This window comes from Brachyhypopomus gauderio, chromosome 16 (assembly GCF_052324685.1).
Source record: "Brachyhypopomus gauderio isolate BG-103 chromosome 16, BGAUD_0.2, whole genome shotgun sequence".
Taxonomy (NCBI): domain Eukaryota; kingdom Metazoa; phylum Chordata; class Actinopteri; order Gymnotiformes; family Hypopomidae; genus Brachyhypopomus; species Brachyhypopomus gauderio.
The window spans coordinates 7,057,271-7,077,112 of NC_135226.1; the positions used below are offsets into that span (position 1 = coordinate 7,057,271).

The following is a 19,842-nucleotide window of genomic DNA, read 5'->3' on the forward strand; positions in this document are numbered from 1 at the left end:
GGCCGTCTCAGGTGGTACAACAGAAACCACTGGTCAGAAACCACTGGTGCCTTTGTGACATGTGCTAAACTTTTCAAAAAAATCTATTGGAAGGCGAGAAATTAATAAGTACTTCAAGAAGAGCAAACTAATTTCTCAAACAAAAAAAAATCAATAACAGCAAAAAAAAAAGGACAGATTTGTATTGTATTATGCAAACGACTTGACACCAGAGAAGCAACTCGAGAAAGAAGGAAAGAACTCGATTAGAGAGAGAGAAAAGGAACTTGAGGGAAAATCCCTAGGGCTACTACTGAAATTACCAGTCTGTATGTCAGAACACTGAACAAAGAACCAGCAACACGAGTCTGTTTTCCAAGTCCTTATGAAGCCCGACCACCAGGTGAGGCTCATTTTTGTAGTAGAGGTGGAGATGATTCAAGTGTGTCCCTGTCTGTGTAGACAGACACACCTTGTATACAGCACCTAATACCTAAAAATGTTGTTTGGTTATCACAGAAATTAATGAGAAATGAAAAAGACATATAGTATAATCTAAGATAGGTACCTTCCTAAACACATACAGTATCAGCCAATGTATTACTTTCATCACCATATTGGAAATAAGTATTTATCCAGGTAGAGTCCATGGCCTGTCGAGTTGTCATGATATGTTGTCATGATAGCTGTTGGCAATGACTGAATATTTTGGATGACAGACCACTATGAGCCTAGCAGTTGGGCTGCGGATGGGTTGTTTAAAATAAAATGGATGGGTTTGTAATGGTGGTGTGGTTAGTACTACTGCCTCACAGCAAGGTGGTCTGGGTTTGATTCTCGGTCCTCTCTGTGCGCATGTTCTCCCTGTGCCTGTGTGGGTTTTCTCCCAGTACGCTGGTTTCCTCCCACAGTCCAAAGACATGTGTGTTAGGTTGACTGGTCACTCTAAATTGCCCGTGGGTGTAAGTGTGTGCGTGTTGGCCGTGTGCTGGACTGGCAACCTTCCCACGGTGTACCCTGCCTTCGCCCGGTGATGTGTATATATATATATATACAGTGGGGAAAATAAGTATTTAGTCAGTCACCAATTGTGCAAGTTCTCCCACTTAAAAAGATGAGAGAGGCCGGTAATTGACATCATAGGTAGACCTCAACTATGAGAGACAAAATGTGAAAAAAAAATTGAGAAAATCATTTTGTCTGACTTTCAAAGAATTTATTTGCAAATATTGCAAATAATGGTGGAAAATAAGTATGTGTATATATATATATATATATATATATATATATATATATATATATATATATATATATATATATATATATATATAAAGCAGTGAACTGTAGGTGATCGCTTATAAAACTAGCTATCAAAATGTATCTTCGAATAAATTACATGAGCATCTAAAGCTTGGCAAAAGGAGAGGTAGTACGGCGTTTAAGCGAAGTGTTTGTCCCAAATGCATTAACCTAAGTGCTGACTGCTGACACCACCCACCAACTGCTCCATGGGTAAGAGGATTGTAGACTGTGATCTGATGGGAGGGATAGGAGCCCTTGAAACTACTGAGCTGGGTTAGTAGTCTGATTTGCACCAATAGCACTTGTTCCTGTTTTCATGGAGAGTAAACTACATTTACATTTACATTTACGGCATTTAGCAGACGCTCTTATCCAGAGCGACTTACAAAGTGCTTTGCTTCTGATCACAGAATACATCCTAGGAAATAGTACAGATAGGCCAGAATTCAAGACACCATTGAGTCAGACTACTACTAAACTACAGGAGTCAGTATCATTACCTAGTGTTTTGCAAGTTAGACATTTGCCAAGAAGCACAAATAACCATAAACAGACATACAATTTAAGAACAATGGCAAATGGTATCAGCTGAATTAGTGCTCTGGTAAGAACTCAACAAACAGGTGAGTCTTCAGTCTACTAAAGACGGAATACCACAGAGAGTGACCTCTGTTAAGTGAAGTTGCACTGGAACGGAGTTGACCTGTTATATCCCTGTGTTTGTGAGACTTCGCTAGGCTGTTCAGTTTTCTCGAAATTCCCTCTGCTCTCCCGTTAATCTCACATCTTAATGTAACATGGCCGTGCTATAGCGCCCTCCTCAGGCTGATGGCATGATCTGCAGTATGATCTTGAGTTCTGTTGAATTGTGCTTGATCAAGCACATTTCCAGACGGTGTGACGGAGGTCAGTCCTTACTGCAGGACAGTACTTACACAGTCCTTACTGCAGGACAGTCCTTACACAGTCCTTACTGCAGGACAGTACTTACTGCAGGACAGCGAGGCCGAGTTTTCCAATCCACAATTCAAACCAGTTCACAAACCAGTGCAATCCACAAACCAGCTGAGTAAAATGCTCAACTCGTCAGTTCTACGTGATTGATGTGGTATTAGTGCCTGGCTTGCACACATGACACGACTTTCTACACCAAAAACTCCAGAAGGGTGAAATTACAATGAAAGTCACGGATTCAGAGGCAGTGTTGTATATTTGATTATGGAGTGTCACACACTTTGTCAACTAATCAAGCATGACTCAGTCAAATTAGTTACAATCGACTCTACAAAAACAGACCCTTGCATATGTTATATTAAGCCACAAACTTTAAATGATGAGATTGGTATCATAGTTCATGTGTCCCAGATGGCACTGCAGGTGTATGACAGTTTCGTTAGCGGGGGGGCTGGCGCTAACGTCAGGTGTCCGCTGTGGCCGTAGCATGCTGGTGCTTACCCCCCTCCTAGCAGGCGGGGGTCCACGCAGAGACACCATGAGTTCTGCTGGCACCACAGGGACGTGCTCCGGAAGCTCGCTACACCATGGTACGGGTAAGAGAGGAAGGACTCTCGTGCTTCTCCGGATGGCTCAGGGAGCACTACGTTGGGCTTTTCACAAACGATTCATGCGTGAGTTGTGATCGCTAGGTCTGATGGCGGTTGAGTTGGTGACTGCAGTGCGTCTGAGTGCGCAGAAGTTCTGTTCACTCTGCCATGCTGGGATTAAGATGGTTTTCATAGCTAACCCTATCTTAACCCTAACCCTAACCCTAACCCTGACCCTGACCATCTGATCCAGTGTGGAGAGTGTTTAATGTAAATTTGTATGTGAGCATTTTGGGGATTATAATTCTTATCAATTTATATTTTAATAGTAATTCATTCATCTGAATGCATATATATTTTTCATTAATTTGCCAAAAGTCTGTTACCAACATGAAAGAAACCTGTTAAAGTATTACAGTTCTTGTAGTCTCAAACGAGCTGTGCAAATCCTGGAGCATAAATGGCAGAATTCTAAGTTAAAAGTGTATAGAGTATCATGGAAAAGCAGCCTTATTGAATATAAGCATGCCATCCATACGGCAAAATCCTTATACTTATCGGTTTCTAGCCTAACGAGGAGTCATGTACAAATCAGTTCACTAATCCCAATAGAGTGCAGCAGTAACAATTTTATGAAATTCTTTAATTGATAAAATTAGGGAAAAAAATAGTCATGCTATCTCAGAGCCTGTCAACCTGCCAATGCACCTTGACAGCTGTCTGGTCAGCTCTGATGCCCTGTTAGAGTCCTTCTCCCCAATTGGTCACGAGGAGCTTATTTCATTGGTGGAAACTGCTAAGCCCTCCACATGCATGCTAGATGCTGTACCAGAATTAGTGCATAGCAATATAGAACATTTGCTTACCATAATTAACTATTCTCTGAGCCTGGGCTACATTCCCAGTTCATTTAAACTTGCAGTCATCAAGCCGCTAATTAAAAAACTTGGTCTTAATTCCCAGGAACTCTCCAACTATAGGCCAATCTCTAATCTGTCGTTCATATCCAAAATTTTAGAGAAAGTAGTTTCTTCACAACTCTTCCTTCTTACAGGCAGTCAGAGTCAGATGTGTCATGAATAACATGTCAGAGTTATTTCAGTCTGGATTTAGACCCCATCACAGCACTGAAACGGCACTGACTAAAGTACTGAATGATCTCTTAATTTCCTCTGATAAAGGACACGTTTCTTTCCTCATACTGCTAAACCTGCTTTTGACACCATTGATCATAATATTCTACTAAATAGGCTGGAGACACTCTTTGGCATAAGAGGTCAAGCACTCTCCTGGTTCAGGTCCTACTTGACAGATCGTTACCAATTTGTACTAGCAAATAGTGAATGCTCAGTTCATATTAAGGTAAAATTTGGCGCCCCACAAGGATCTGTACTGGGCCCCATATTATTCTCATTATATATGCTACCACTGGGCACCATCATTCGTAGGGATGGTATTAGCTTCCATTGCTACGCTGATGATTCACAGTTGTATATATCTTCCAATCCGGATTGAGATTGAGAACTGCGCCCAGGACATTAAAAACTGGATGGTGTCAAATTTTCTTCAACTAAATTCCGATATTGAGACTGAGGTGCTGATTCTTGGGCACAAAGCTGTCTTCTAATTGGATGCTCTAAACCAGGGCTATTCAACTGGCGATCGGGCCCGCCAATGAATTAGTACCGGCCTGCGGCCCATCTCCCCATAAATAATTAAATTATTCTATTTGCATACGACGCTGTGTGGCGCTTTACGGCACGTTGTGTCTCTATGCGGCACGTTTCTCTGTCACGTTCGCCCCCCCGTCCCGTTCAACAAATCATGTTCGCCATAAATATCGAACTACATTTAAAATTCTTCTGTTGACCTATAAGGCGTTAAATGGTCTTGCCGCACAATATCTGAGTGAATTGCTTATTACAACCCATCTCACCCCTTTGTGCTCCCAAAATGCTGGATTTCTTTTAGTTCCATAAATTTGTAAGACTACAAATTAAAGCCCCTCAATTATGGAATAGCCTTCCGGCTCCAATCCGAGATTCTGACACAGTTCCAATCTTTAAATCTAGACTTAAGACTCACCTATTTAATCAAGCCTTCAGTTAATATTCCCCTTGTAAGGTGTGGGGCTCAGGGGGCCCCAGACGTTGAGATTTCTGGTAATCTGAGATGTTGATGCTGTCATTCAGCTGTGTCATGGTATCACTCTAGTTGTGACAATGACTTGGCTGGAAAGCAATGTCTCAGTGAGCCCTCATGACTGTGGTCACCTCTAAACCCCTCCCTTTAGTTATGCTGCTATAGATTAGCCTGCCAGAGCCACATGCTAATCATTGGCACGTGAGCTATGTATGTTTAAATCAATGGTTGTTTAAATTGATGTCCACACACTCAACCTGTATTGTCTATCCTTTTGCATGCTTCTACCTAGACGATTGCATGCAAGTACCTACAAGCACTTAGGAGATGGTCTGGTTTGCCAGAGGATGTACTGATGCATCCACCGGGTTGGATGTGCCATTTCCGCAAGAGGACGTGCTGATGCTAGCTCCTACCTGAGGCTCACCATCTACACTGAAGGGACTGTCATTACTTGGCCGGGGAACTAGAATCATAACTATAAATATAGAACCACCTTTTGACCACAAATACGGACTTGTGCTAATGGGCTGCCCATTGGAGGATGGGTTCCATTTTGAGTCTTGGTCCTCCCGAGGTTTCTTCCTAATCCCCACCATCATAGGGAGTTTTTCCTTGCCACTGTCGCCTTTGGCTTGTTCATTAGGGATCTGGACCCATACGATGCTGCTTTGTGACAACATGTGTTGTAAAAAGCGCTATATAAATAAATTTGACTTTGACTTCTTGTGTGTTATTATATGCATTGACATTATGGACTCTTGTTGTGCAGTGACAGACTCTAAGTATTGCTTCTGAATGAAATCAGAAATAAATATGTGGGAATGATTTGAACAGGATTGTACACCTGAGGTCAAACAACTACCTGCTATCTGAATTTTAAAATGATGGGGCTGTTCAGTTTGAGTCCAGCATTATGTGTGTCCTCTGTGTCTTTTGTCCTCAGCCAATGGAACCGCAGGGAGCCAGCTGTCCACACCTCGCTCAGGAAAGTCCCAGAGCCCATCACCATCCAGCCCAGCCAGTCTGAGGAGACGTCGGGTGAGACCCCACACTCACACCCCCACATTCACACCCCCACATTAACACCCCATTCAGACCCCACATTCACACCCCCACATTCTCACCCCTACATTCATACCCCCACATTCACACCCCTCTTCAGCTTTGTCATTATGCCAAACCTTACTCTCTGTATACTCTGGAAACCTTTCACTGGTCACATTTTGTGAGCTCCTCATCTCTTATGTTTGTTCATTTTTCCTGAAACACTGTCTTTCCTTCCATTATTCTCTCCTCTACCATTCACAACCTCAGGTACCTATACAGACAGTTACCTCAGACACCTATATAAACACAGTTACCTCAGGTACCTATACAGACAGTTACCTCAGACACCTATATAAACACAGTTACCTCAGGTACCTATACAGACAGTTACCTCAGACACCTATATAAACACAGTTACCTCAGACACCTATATAAACAGTTACCTCAGGTACCTATACAGACACAGTTACCTCAGATACCTATATAAACACAGTTACCTCAGGAACCTATGAAGACACAGTTGGCTGAAGGAAGATGGGGTTTATTTTGTTATTTAAAGTAACTGTAGTACCAGTAAACAAAGGTCAAACATATTTTTTTATGTTCATTGATGCCTGTGGGAGAGAATAAGAATATGCAGGTCACCTACATACTGTATTCATCATCAAGTACTTGTGAGGATGCGTTCAATAACTGGACACATTTTTGTAAACCATAAATTACTCATGTCTGATGGACAGAGACGGATTTAGGAGGGATGTGTCCAGATGCATGGGTTGTTGAGAGATGCCACAGGAAGTGTCAGGATGTTCTGAGGTGTCTTGTTTGTGGCAGGCTGCAGATGGAGGTTGCACCACCTCACCTCATATGCATGCTGTGTAAGCTCCACAGAAACTGCTGCGCTGTTTATTTTTTGCAGTCCTTGTAGATTCCCTCTGGCCCTGGCCTCGTCCTGGGCCTGGGGCGTGGCTAATTTTAGTGCCACCAGTGTCTGAGCTCCATAGAAGCCTGGAGTTGTCTGACTGTCCCAGGTCTCCTAGGGACTCTCTGGAACAGTGCTACGTCCAAACTGTTCTGAGATCAGTTAATAAATAAAAAGGTACAAATATTACTCTAAAGCAGATACCAAGACAGGGAACAAATAGTCATAGAATATTGATCATACACACTGTTTATTATTCTTTTCTTATGAAAGAGGCTTTTCATGAATCTGGAGCCACGTTTTACGTATGAAAGATATGATAAAAATAAATAAATAAAAATAACCTCACAAGAAAAACTTATATTGCAGATAACAAGAACTATTACTGTTATAAATAATATTCAGATCTGGAGGTTTTTCTACCTCATTTGCCTTCAATATTCAAATGGAGTTCACTGCTTTTCTTTCTCTCCCTTCCTCTCTCTGCTTTGTCTTCCTCTCCCTCTGTCTCTCTCACTTTCTGTCTTTTTCTCTGGTTTCTCCCTTCAGAGTTCCCAACATAGTGGCTCTTCTCTCTCTCTGGCCTCCACTAAAGTCTGCAGCTCCATGGATGAGGGAGATGGTCCAGGCAGTGAAGGTAAGCGAATGCTGCTGAGATCTGCTCCTCGTTAACATCTCCAGCAGGCCCTGGGCTAAGAACGAACATCATGGGGCTCTGAAAACCTTACAGTTCGCCATATATACATAATATGCAACTACTTATTGCCAACAGCGAGTGGTTGTTCAGGAGTTTCTCCGTGGCTAACAGCTGAAATGTGGCCCGTTGCAGCCGAGGTGGTGGAGGAGGAGCCGCACGTGCCCGCCTCCATAGCCGAGAGGTACAAGGTGGGCAGGACCATCGGAGACGGCAACTTCGCGGTGGTGCGGGAGTGCGTGGAGAGATCCTCTGGCCGCGAGTACGCCCTCAAGATCATCAACAAGGCCAAATGCCGAGGGAAGGTGAGCAACCGTCTGCCTGCGGGAGCGGCGCGTGGATGTGTTTGTTCCAGGGTCAGCCTTCACCCAGCCATCACCTCCATCTGTGGGACCACCCGATACTCCACCTGCTGCTTCCCATGTCTGTGTCCGAGGCGGTACCATGCCTCCAGATGGGGATATAGTAATGGGGTGGCTAGCCAGGGGTGAACCGTGTGACTCACCACAGGGTTTTTGGGTAGATAGGACCCAATTACTGAGTTAAACTACAACTGGGAGAGGGAACAGAAAGGGGGCAAAAGGAACAGCCAGGAAAAGGTAGATGACAAAAAAAAAAGGTTAGTCAAAATGGTTTGGGTGGAAACAGAGAACAAAGAACAAAGGACACCAGGGGAAGGACTAGTTCTCTCAGTCACAAAAAAAAAAGAAATAAACTCCCCAACAAAAAAAGTAGCAAATGGAAACTAAGAAAGATGGGAACAAACTTGTTCTTTATATTAAAATGCAACAGCTTTTAGTTGAAGAGAAAAAGATACCCTAAGAGAGGGACTCGAGAAAAAAGTCCAAGAGAACAATCCCACAACCCCTACTCAAGATACCGGCTGATCTGAACGTCAGAACACTGACCAAACAATTCAGCAACCGGCATCTTGTAAGGAGCTACTTATAAAGGGTCGTCAAGCAGGTGTAGATCGTTTGGCTTAATTAGCCCTCTGGTGGCCGGTGGCGGTGTGGAACTACAGCCCTTAAAGAACCGTCTCATTATTATTCATCTAGTTCAATTTGTATTGGCCAAGTCCAACTGCCTTCCCGGCAGGGTTGGCATCGCAGTTAGGATCTTCTCATACGCTGAACGATGAATGATGAGATTCTGCGGTCCGTCCTGCACAGGAACATATGATCCAAAACGAGGTGTCCATTTTGAGGAAGGTAAAACATCCTAACGTGGTGCTGCTCATCGAGGAGATGGACACGTTTAACGAGCTCTACCTGGTCATGGAGCTGGTTAAGGTAACCCATGCAATTTTTTAGTACTTCAGTGCAATTGTGTCAGTGTAACTGCTTCAGTGATGGACTGTGTGTGAAGTTGTGTGAACCTCTTGAATTCCAGGCTTGATATTTCATTAATTAATCTTAAAACATTATTCAGGATCTACTGTGTATTATTTGGTAACTACATTGAAAATAATTTGTGAGGAGTCAGGGTCTGGATCTACCAGCTGATCCTTGGAGGATTTAGCCACAGCTCATTATTTCAGAATTTGGAGGGGATCTTCTACAGATTGGCTTGTGTGCACACAGGGTGGTGACCTCTTCGACGCCATGACGTCCACCAATGAGTACACGGAACGGGACGCCAGCGTCATGCTCTTCAACCTGGCCAGTGCCATCAAATATCTGCACAGTCTCAACATAGTGCACCGGGACATCAAACCCGAGAACCTGCTTGTGAGTACTCGCCCCTGGAGGGACACGATGAGACAGGGATTAGTTCTAGAAACAAAGCAGACACACATTTCCCACAAAAAAGGACAACAGAGCCCCGGTTACATTAGTCACAGAGTGTTTTGCAGCAAAATCCTATTGAATGGAGACTCGTTTTGAATAACCTCTGAAGGAAGAACCTGTGTTAGCACGTTCTGCTAGGGAGGTTGCTAATCTAACCACACTGAATGGCCTCATCCACTCACACACTGAAAGCAGTTAAGTACCACAGTATTCCACTATTAGATTGGGTCAGTATCTTATGTATGTTTGTATGTATGTTTGGTGTTGATTGGCTAACCTTGTTGCAAACAGGTCAAATTTTTATGGTCAGGTCAACAGGTCAAACATTTAATGCCCTTACACTGACATCACTTCATATGCTGAGATATAACACGGGTGTTCACAGCATCATCAGCTATGATAACAGGAGGCATTTCTGATCTCGGATCAGTCGTAAGCTAATGGTGCGGTGAAAGTCATGTTTGACTTTGATGCATGAGCTCTGCTTTCCTTCCTTCCTGTTTACTGACAACCTGAAGCCAGACTTACATAAGGTGCTACGATGTGTTGACATACATATACAGAGAGGTGTGTGTGTGTGTGTGTGTGTTTGTGTGTATTGTAATCCATAGTATTGTTAACTTTGTAAATCCTGTAAAGCGCTTTGTGACAACATATGTTGTGAAAAGCGCTATACAAATATATTTGATTTGATTTGATTTGTGTGTGTGTGTGTGTGTGTGTGTGTGTGTGTGTGTGTGTAAGGTCTACGAGCACCAGGATGGCAGCAGGTCTCTCAAGTTGGGTGATTTTGGCTTGGCCACCGTGGCTGACGGCCCCCTGTACACTGTGTGTGGCACTCCGACGTATGTTGCTCCAGAAATCATCACGGAGGCGGGGTGAGTCACGCCCCCAACACACGCCCCCAACACCAACAACAGTGTGGGGGTGCAGTACGTGCAGAGCAGAAAGAGGCGTTGACCTGTGACACCTGCCTGATCGCTGGGCTGTTTTCTCTCTGACAGATATGGCCTAAAGGTTGACATCTGGGCGGCTGGCGTCATTACGTACATACTGCTGTGCGGCTTCCCTCCGTTTCGTGGGTATGTAGACAGAGTATCACTTTTACGACACATAAATCTTTATTTTATTATAATTTTTAAAGATCTCTGGGCCAGTTTCAGAAACGGCAAAGACTAACCAAGATTATATGTTGCTTAACAGCAATTTTGGTGTCATGCGCCCTCTGTTGGCAATGAAAGGCATTGCTCCCGGTTCCCCTAGCAGCATAGTGAATGATTTATTACTAAATACATAGGAAGACTCACTCCAGATGGCCTCAAAGAGAAGCAGTCTGTGTCCAAAAAATTGAGTTCACTACCAAGAACTGAATTTAATGCTGGAATAGCCTTCCATCACTCAGGAGAATAGTTTGGCCTCAGATTGCTTCACTGAGTTCTTTTGATATTGTTACAAACAGCTGGAAAATGTTTTTAAACTTCTTCAAAGTTAAGTTCTGGCAGAGGTTTTGTTGACCCACTGAGGACCTTATTAATTGAGTCATCAGGTGTCGTTAAGACAACATGTAATACAACAAATAAAGGGTTGTTGAATTATACACAGATATAATACTAAACAGAGAAAAAAATATTGTTGTGTTTTTGATGAGTGATGACATTTTAAAGATGTTCTTGAAACATGCACTGCTGTGTGTGTGTGTTTGTATGTGTGTGTGTGTGTTTGTGTCTCTGTGTGTGTGTCTGTCTGTGTGTGTGTGTGTGTGTGTGTGTGTGTGTGTGTGTGTGTGTGTGTCCAGGAGCGCTGATAACCAGGAGGTGCTGTTTGACCAGATTGTCATGGGTCAGCTGGACTTCCCTCTTCCATATTGGGACAATGTCTCAGACACTGCAAAGGTGTGCAAAACAGTGTGTGTGAGCGTGTGAGTGTGTGTGTGCGCTGGTGTATATGTGAGGGTGTGTGTGTGTGTGCGGTGGTGTATATGTGAGGGTGTGTGTGTGTGTGTGTGTGCGCTGGTGTATATGTGAGGGTGTGTGTGTGTGTGCGCTGGTGTATATGTGAGGGTGTGAGGGTGTGAGTGTGTGTGTTCGTGTATATGTGAGGGTGTGTGTGTGTGTGCCAGGGCTCTCAAGTCTCACGCATTGAGCGTGTGACACACGCATTTGACCGTCTTCACACGCTCACACGCCACACCTCTGATTTCACACGGTGAGAAAAAAAATCTAGTTTATTTACCTCCGATTCATTCAACAACTCTCACACTCTGGCATGAATCCAAAACTTGAGAGCCCTGGTGTATATGTGAGGGTGTGTGTGTGTGCGCTGGTGTATATGTGATGTGAGGGTGTGTGCGTGTGTGCGCGCTGGTGTATATGTGAGGGTGTGTGTGTGTGTGTGTGCGCTGGTGTACATGTGAGGGTGTGTGTGTATGTGTGTGTGTGTGCGTGTATGTGCTGGTGTATGTGTGTGTGTGTGTGCGCTGGTGTATATGTGAGGGTGTGTGTGTGTGTGTGTGCGTGTGTGTGTGTGCTGGTGCTGCTGCCTTCTGTGAGTGACGCTGGTCTCTCTGCAGGACCTGATTACCTGTATGCTGCATGTGGAGGTGACCCAGAGGTACTCAGCTCTGCAGGTGCTGGATCATCCGTGGGTCAAAGTGAGCCCTCCGAGCCTTCACACAGCACCAAATGGACACTTTTTTTTACAACTTACATTTGGAGGCCCTGTTGAAAGAGTCAGACAGTAAACCTGTTTCCCCTCGCCAGGACGACTGCGTGTCGGAGAATGAACGCCAGCTGTGTGTGGCTGGGAAGATCAAGAAGCACTTCAACCCCAGACCCCGAGCCAGCAGTGTAGCCGCCGGCGTGTCTGTGATCACGGTAAGGCCTCCTTCGTCTGGGTCCAGCCCGGACTCTTCTGTCCCTGCTCCCAAGTGACCTTTAGTAGAGCAATTTCACTCCGATTATTTATCTAATACTAATTATCTCATTAGGATGTCAATACATAATGATAATGTGAAGAGGCAATCCAGTGCGCAAAGTTAAAATACATCAGCACATCTTATGAAATGCCCGAAGGCGATTTGGGTCATTCTGACCCATTTAACTAAAGGGTTACATATCGCCCCCCTTCATGGGGCATTCAGAGTTCTGCATGCAGACGAAGGAAGGTCACGTGCACACGTGAGGTTGCTCACGTGAGGTTGGCCAGAGGCCACGTTTCTCATTCACAGTCAAGCATGCGGGTTGATTCAAGAGCTCACGCAGCTGCATGACCTTCTTTTATCAGGAAACGTGTTCGTCGGTGGCAGACGTGAGCTCTCCTTCACGTGTCTGTATTATTTTTTTTTATCTATGCCTGTGACATTCTGCAGATTAGACCATCCTCTCTGTCTCCATCCGTCCTCCTGTCCCACACATGTCCCCTCCCTCTCTCTTTCTCCCTCTCTCTCCTTTCCTCCTGTCTTTTCTTCCCCTCTCCTCCGCCCCTATCACCTGTGAGTCACCATGCTGTGCTCTCCTAACACCCCCCGTCCTGGTTTTACTGCCCCACCCCAGCATGCTTCCGCTCTCTCTCGCCCCCGTGACTCTCAGCACCGTTGTCAAGGATCCCCAGTGTGCCTGCAGCCTGTCTAGACACGACCTCCTCGACTTCCTGTTCCTTAATCTCCACTTCCTGTTCTTATTCTTCCACAGAGCTTTCCAGCAGTCACATAACCATGTGCAATATGCATATTCTGTATATGCAGCTTTAGCACATTATGCCATGCGGGCTAGCTCATGTGTTTACATTCATATTTCATATTTCATTAGGCCATGTGGGCTAGCTCATGTGTTTACATTCATATTTCATATTTCATTAGGCCATGTGGGCTAGCTCATGTGTTTACATTCATATTTCATATTTCATTAGGCCATGTGGGCTAGCTCATGTGTTCACATATTTCATATTTCATTAGGCCATGCGGGCTAGCTCATGTGTTTACATTCATATTTTATTAGGCCATGCGGGCTAGCTCATGTGTTCACATTCATATTTCATATTTCATTAGGCCATGTGGGCTAGCTCATGTGTTCACATTCATATTTCATATTTCATTAGGCCATGTGGGCTAGCTCATGTGTTCACATATTTCATATTTCATTAGGCCATGCGGGCTAGCTCATGTGTTTACATTCGTATTTCATTAGGCCATGTGGGCTAGCTCATGTGTTCACATATTTCATATTTCATTAGGCCATGCGGGCTAGCTCATGTGTTCACATTCATATTTCATATTTCAGTCCTTATTCTTCTTTTACTGTCAGCACTGGCTTTCCCAGAAGCAACAAACAAAGAACTTAAAATAATTTATTTCATAATTTCACTGTTCATTTTGCGTTATTTGTCTAATTATACAATATTTCCAGACTTTCTGTTCATGTACTTGTCTTATTAGCATAATGTTTGGAATTCTATAAAATATATTTTGACAGTAGCAAATGTGTGAATATTAATAACCCTAAAATCACTGACCTCAAGTCAAATGGTGTCCATGGAGACTTCGTTTTTGTTTTGTTATGCATCGTTTCTTTACTGTTGTGTGCGATCAATGGAATTAGTCAGGTAGCTCAGGGCCTGCAGGGGGCGCTGCACGAGAGCCCAGAGTGATGCAAGTATGGAGTGATGAGTCTTGCATCCGTTTCTTTCTGCTTAGCCGGATGAGGCGTTTACCGTCAAGCGCTCAGGGTCGCTGGATTATCCCCCACACCCAGGGATGTATTGGACAAGGTATGGCCAGTTTGTAGCGTGTCCATGGCAACGTGCTGGCAGTCTCCATATGACCCCCCCCCCCCCCCCCCCCCACCCCACCCACCTATAGTTTGTCCTGCTTTGTCCTGGGTGGTGTGATGAGCTACACCGCCCCCTCCACCTCTCACGCACTGTGATGACGCCTGTCTGTCGTGGCTACACGCTCGCTCCATCGCCGCGCTAAGCTTTCACCCGGCCGCCGGCGCTTTTCCGTCCGCACATGCCGGGAACGGTAGGGAATGGATCAGGTGGTGTGACCGGCGCTCCGGATGGATCCCCATTGTGCCGGGGTGCTTGCGTGTGACGTGATCCGCTCACACTGTGCCGGCTCCTCGTTTCATGTGTGTGTGTGTGCTCGTCTCTCGTGAGCAGTGCGCTATGCCGCTAACTCCAGCCGGCGTCGTCCGGGTTACCGCGTCCGCTCTGTGTTCATCCATCCCCTCCGTCCTCCACGTCATGCTCAGACCCTCAGAGCTGCTCTGTCCGCTTCACTGTGTGCCTGTTTGAAACGAACGAGCTCCGAGCGCCACCGAGACACGGATAGAACCACTGCGCTCCAGTCCGTCACGTTTACCCGTCCCATCGGCACCGCCCCCGGGCCTTGGCTTCCGCCCGCGTGGTCGCACGGGTCCTGATCGCACCGTTTGCTGTTCTCTGCCCTTTTTTCCACAGGCCACCGCTCTTGATAAGGAGAGGCAAGTTTTCAGACGAAGACGCCACCAGGATGTGAGGCTCGCCGCACACGCCCCGCCTGCCCCACACGCCCCGCCTGCCGCTTTCCCGCACGGCTCGGCGGCGACGGCGGCTGCCCTCTCCCCCACATACTTCACCTCCGAGTCCGACGACCTCTCCCTCAGCTCCGGCGACACCGTCCGGTCCCCGACCTCGCCGTTCTAACACACGACCGCACGCAACCCTCCCCGAGGTTCTCCCCCCCCCCCCCCCCCCCCCGAGTATAGATGAAGGGAGGAGTGGTGGGTGGATGGATGGATGGATGGATGTATAAATAGAGTGATGTGATCTGATGTTGTGTTCTAAAGACCTGTGCTGACTTGCATGTTTCGATCTAATCTGTTCAGACATTTTCCTTAGGACTTTGCTTGGATGTATTCATAGCTAGACTGAATTCAGTCTGGAATTATTCCTGTGGGAATAATATACTATAGATCAACTGAGGCTAGAAAAAAAATGTTCCATAACACCAGGAATACCTTTATTTCTTGGCCAGTACATTTGAAGATTTGTAATAGTCTACAGCTTTTACCCAGAGGCAAACACACTGGAAAAGCACATTCCTTGTTTCTCAAAACTACCTTCTGAAAGGGAACTGACTGGATGTCGAGGTTCTCCATGAGTAGAAAAGTTACAGACTGATACCACTTTTTGGTGCTATTCCAAAGCGCCCTTACATTAGTCTACTATAGCACAAATTAAAACCACTTTTTGCTCCAATTGGAGGCCTAGTCCCCGTTTCCTTACTTTCTCTGGTGCCCTCTTGTGGCTCGGAGAAGGAAGCACAAACAAAGGCCCCGTGGAGTCATCAAAGTGGTCAAACCATTTCATTGGTGAGTTCAGCTAGAATTCTCCTTCTGATTCATAAACCTGGTAGACCTTAAGATCATAATCTTCCAGTGAAGTTATGAAACCTCATTAGTCACGTATCTTTTATAAAAACCTTTTACATGTAGAGTATTATCAGTTTTTATATTTATTTTAACATTTAACGTATAGGCTATACGCAAACCCATCTATTTGTCATCCAGCCACAGTTCTTCGTTTAAAACTTCTTTTAAAAGTTCTTGTTTTAAAGTTCTTTTAAAACATTATTTTAAAAAAATCACTTGTTCACTTGGGCTTTAGAAAGTTCTAAAATGATCTATCAGCATCATATCAGAAATGTATTACATACAGAGTACAGGATATTAGTGGTTTAGAAACTGGTTGAATTGTGTTTTTTATTGACAGGTGCTGTTTTAAATATGCTTGGACATTAACTCTATATGAAATGTTAATAACGCTTGCTGCTATAAACGTTTTGGTGATCTGGTAGGTTTAATAATAATGGAGACACACTTACTGCTGAATTAATAACGTAGCTGTGAAGTAATACAAGGGAGGAGGAGTGTGACTTTCTGACGTCATATTCATCATTTCAACTGGACTGTAACATACTGGAATGGAAATGCAGTCAAAGGGTGAATACACGGTTGCTTCGGTGTTTCCCAGTCATGCAATCAACTGCAGGTGGTCTGCTGACTGGGTTTGTGTCTGTCTGGACAGAGCCCATGTTGTTTAAGTCCACTGAAGACAAACGTGATGTCTCAGGGTACACAAGTTCCATGGGTCCTCTGAACAGTGCAATTATGAAATTCCATAGTGTTGTGTCTGAATGCAGCTTTAAACAGCTGAAAAATTTTGCCGTTGTCATTGGCAAAGAAAAACATGTAATTAAGGAATGAGGTTAAGGCAAGCACAAGGAAGAAGTGTGTGTGTGTGTGTGTATCAGAGCTCGATGTTTTTGAACCTATAACCATTCATTTGTAAGACATCACTAGACCACTGGAGAAACACAAACTATTTATGAATGACAATAATTTGTTCTATACATTAAAACATCCAGTAGCACAGTTTCCTGTCTAAGGAAACCAACTTTTGTGTTTAATTGATTGTGTTTATTTTAAAAGTTGGCTTTCTATGAAATTTGTCTATGAATAATATGACAATATGAATATGAATAACATTTGTGTTGACTGCTTTTGTCTTTTCATCTCTTGTATTCAACTCTCCACGACTTGTATATGTTGGGCCTTTACGAACACTTTCACCCAAATGAAATTCACTTTTCAACTTTCTTTGTCCCTACAATTTGCGATCGCCTGTAAACCCTGTGTGTAGCAACACACAGAAAGTAACAGGCAACACCCAGATTCACTCGTGTCGTGTGACGAGCGTTCTGGAGGACGTTTTAAGGAGCCTTTAGCGTGACAAGGCTTTTGGGACGCGACGTTGACGGGGCAACTCCTCGGCGGGTATGGTGGAGCTTTCTGTGACAGCATGCAAGATACTTTTTCTGTTGAGAATACAGTTGAGAATTTTGTTGAGAATCTGCCATGTTTGCTGTTATTTCTCCAAACAGAACAGTGGTCAGATGTAGGACATCATATTATGTATACCATTGCTATATGTGCGAGTATTAGGGGTTGTCTGCAAGCATCCCATGAACAGATCAAAATGGTTACTGATTGAGTGTTTACATGTATGACTGGCTCTTCGTTGTCCTCTGGATGGACCTCCTGGTGGGACACAGCTTCTCCTGATCATGTACGGGGAGCAGCTCGGCCTCCAGACAGACAGTCCACAATGGTTTTAGAGTAACCAACCAAACCTGGGAATAAATGGTTTTCTCACAGGAAATGTGTGTCCTCTTTTTAAGATTTGGCAGATTGTAGTGAAATGACTGTAACAAGGCTGGTTTCTTTGGACCCACCTCACCTAGAGATTTACTACTGCTAGTACTACTGCTAAACCCCACCTCACCTAGAGATTTACTACTGCTAAATCCCACCTCATCTAGAGATTTACCCTGGTACTACTGCTAAACCTTACCTCATCTAGAGATTTACTACTGCTAAACCCCACCTCATCTAGAGATTTACTTCTGCTAAACCCCACCTCATCTAGAGATTTACTACTGCTAAACCCCGCCTCATCTAGATTTACTACTGTTAAACCCCACCTCATCTAGATTTACTACTGCTAAACCCCACCTCATCTAGATTTACTACTGCTAAACCCCACCTCACGAAGACATTTACCCGGGTACTACTGCTAAACCCCGCCTCATCTAGATTTACTACTGTTAAACCCCACCTCATCTAGAATTACTACTGCTAAACCTCACCTCGTCTAGATTTACTACTGCTTATCCCCACCTCGTCTAGATTTACTACTGCTAAACCCCACCTCACCTAGAGATTTACCCGGGTACTACTGCTAAACCCCGCTTCATCTAGATTTACTACTGTTAAAGCCCACCTCATCTAGATTTACTACTGCTAAACCTCACATCGTCTAGATTTACTACTGCTAAACCTCACCTCATCTAGATTTACTACTGCTAAACCCCACCTCGTCTAGATTTACTAATGCTAAACGCCACCTCATCTAGAGATTTACTACTGCTAAACCCCACCTTACCTAGAGATTTACTACTGCTAGTACTACTGCTAAACCCCACCTCACCAAGAGATTTACCCGGGTACTACTGTTAAACCCCACCTCATCTAGATTTACTCCTGTTAAACCCCACCTCATCTAGATTTACTACTGCTAAACCCCACCTCGTCTAGATTTACTACTGCTAAACCCCACCTCATCTAGAGATTTACTACTGCTAAACCCCACCTCACCTAGAGATTTACTACTGCTAGTACTACTGCTAAACCCCACCTCACCAAGAGATTTACCCGGGTACTACTGTTAAACCCCACCTCATCTAGATTTACTACTGCTAAACCCCACCTCGTCTAAAGATTTACTACTGCTAAACCCCACCTCACCTAGAGATTTACTACTGCTAGTACTTCTGCTAAACCCCCACATCACCAAGAGATTTACCCGGGTACTATTGTTAAACCCCACCTCATCTAGAGATTTACTACTGCTAAACCCCACCTCATCTAGATTTACTGGGTACTACTGCTAAACCCCACCTCACCTAGAGATTTACTACTGCTAAACCCCACCTCATCTAGAGATTTACTACTGCTAAACCCCACCTCATCTAGATTTACTACTGCTAAACCCCACCTCGTCTAGATTTACTACTGCTAAACCCCACCTCACCTAGAGATTTATCCGGGTACTACTGCTAAACCCCGCCTCATCTAGATTTACTACTGCTAAACCCCACCTCATCTAGATTTACTACTGCTAAACCCCACCTCACGAAGAGATTTACCCGGGTACTACTGCTAAACCCAGCCTCATCTAGATTTACTACTATTAAACCCCACCTCATCTAGAATTACTACTGCTAAACCTCACCTCGTCTAGATTTACTACTGCTAAACCCCACCTCGTCTAGATTTACTACTGCTAAACCCCACCTCACCTAGAGGTTTACCCGGGTACTACTGCTAAACCCCGCCTCATCTAGATTTACTACTGTTAAAGCCCACCTCATCTAGATTTACTACTGCTAAACCTCACATCGTCTAGATTTACTACTGCTAAACCTCACCTCATCTAGATTTACTACTGCTAAACCCCACCTCGTCTAGATTTACTAATGCTAAACCCCACCTCATCTAGAGATTTACTACTGCTAAATCCCACCTTACCTAGAGATTTACTACTGCTAGTACTACTGCTAAACCCCACCTCACCAAGAGATTTACCCGGGTACTACTGTTAAACCCCACCTCATCTAGATTTACTTCTGTTAAACCCCACCTCATCTACATTTACTACTGCTAAACCCCACCTCGTCTAGATTTACTACTGCTAAACCCCACCTCATCTAGAGGTTTACCCGGGTACTACTGCTAAACCCCGCCTCATCTAGATTTACTACTGTTAAAGCCCACCTCATCTAGATTTACTACTGCTAAACCTCACATCGTCTAGATTTAC

At 44.4% G+C, this 19,842-nt stretch overlaps 1 protein-coding gene across 2 annotated transcripts in view; it reads left to right on the forward strand.

The window, feature by feature from the left end:
- Nucleotides 1–15,991, forward strand: part of LOC143478084 (serine/threonine-protein kinase DCLK1-like) — a 31,461-nt gene extending 15,470 nt beyond the window's left edge. The window contains exons 6-17 of one of the 2 annotated variants that reach the window (XM_076977017.1): nt 5,914–6,008; nt 7,489–7,576; nt 7,769–7,938; nt 8,806–8,925; nt 9,217–9,363; nt 10,168–10,301; nt 10,428–10,505; nt 11,219–11,315; nt 11,993–12,073; nt 12,183–12,296; nt 14,114–14,187; nt 14,881–15,069. In XM_076977017.1, the coding sequence (XP_076833132.1) occupies nt 5,914–6,008; nt 7,489–7,576; nt 7,769–7,938; nt 8,806–8,925; nt 9,217–9,363; nt 10,168–10,301; nt 10,428–10,505; nt 11,219–11,315; nt 11,993–12,073; nt 12,183–12,296; nt 14,114–14,187; nt 14,881–14,938 (1,256 nt within the window). In that variant the 3' untranslated portion in view covers nt 14,939–15,069. Of the gene's footprint in view, nt 1–5,913; nt 6,009–7,488; nt 7,577–7,768; nt 7,939–8,805; nt 8,926–9,216; nt 9,364–10,167; nt 10,302–10,427; nt 10,506–11,218; nt 11,316–11,992; nt 12,074–12,182; nt 12,297–14,113; nt 14,188–14,880 lie in introns of both variants that reach the window. The other variant, XM_076977016.1, reaches the window with a different exon arrangement.
- The last annotated feature ends 3,851 nt before the right edge of the window (nt 15,992–19,842 follow it).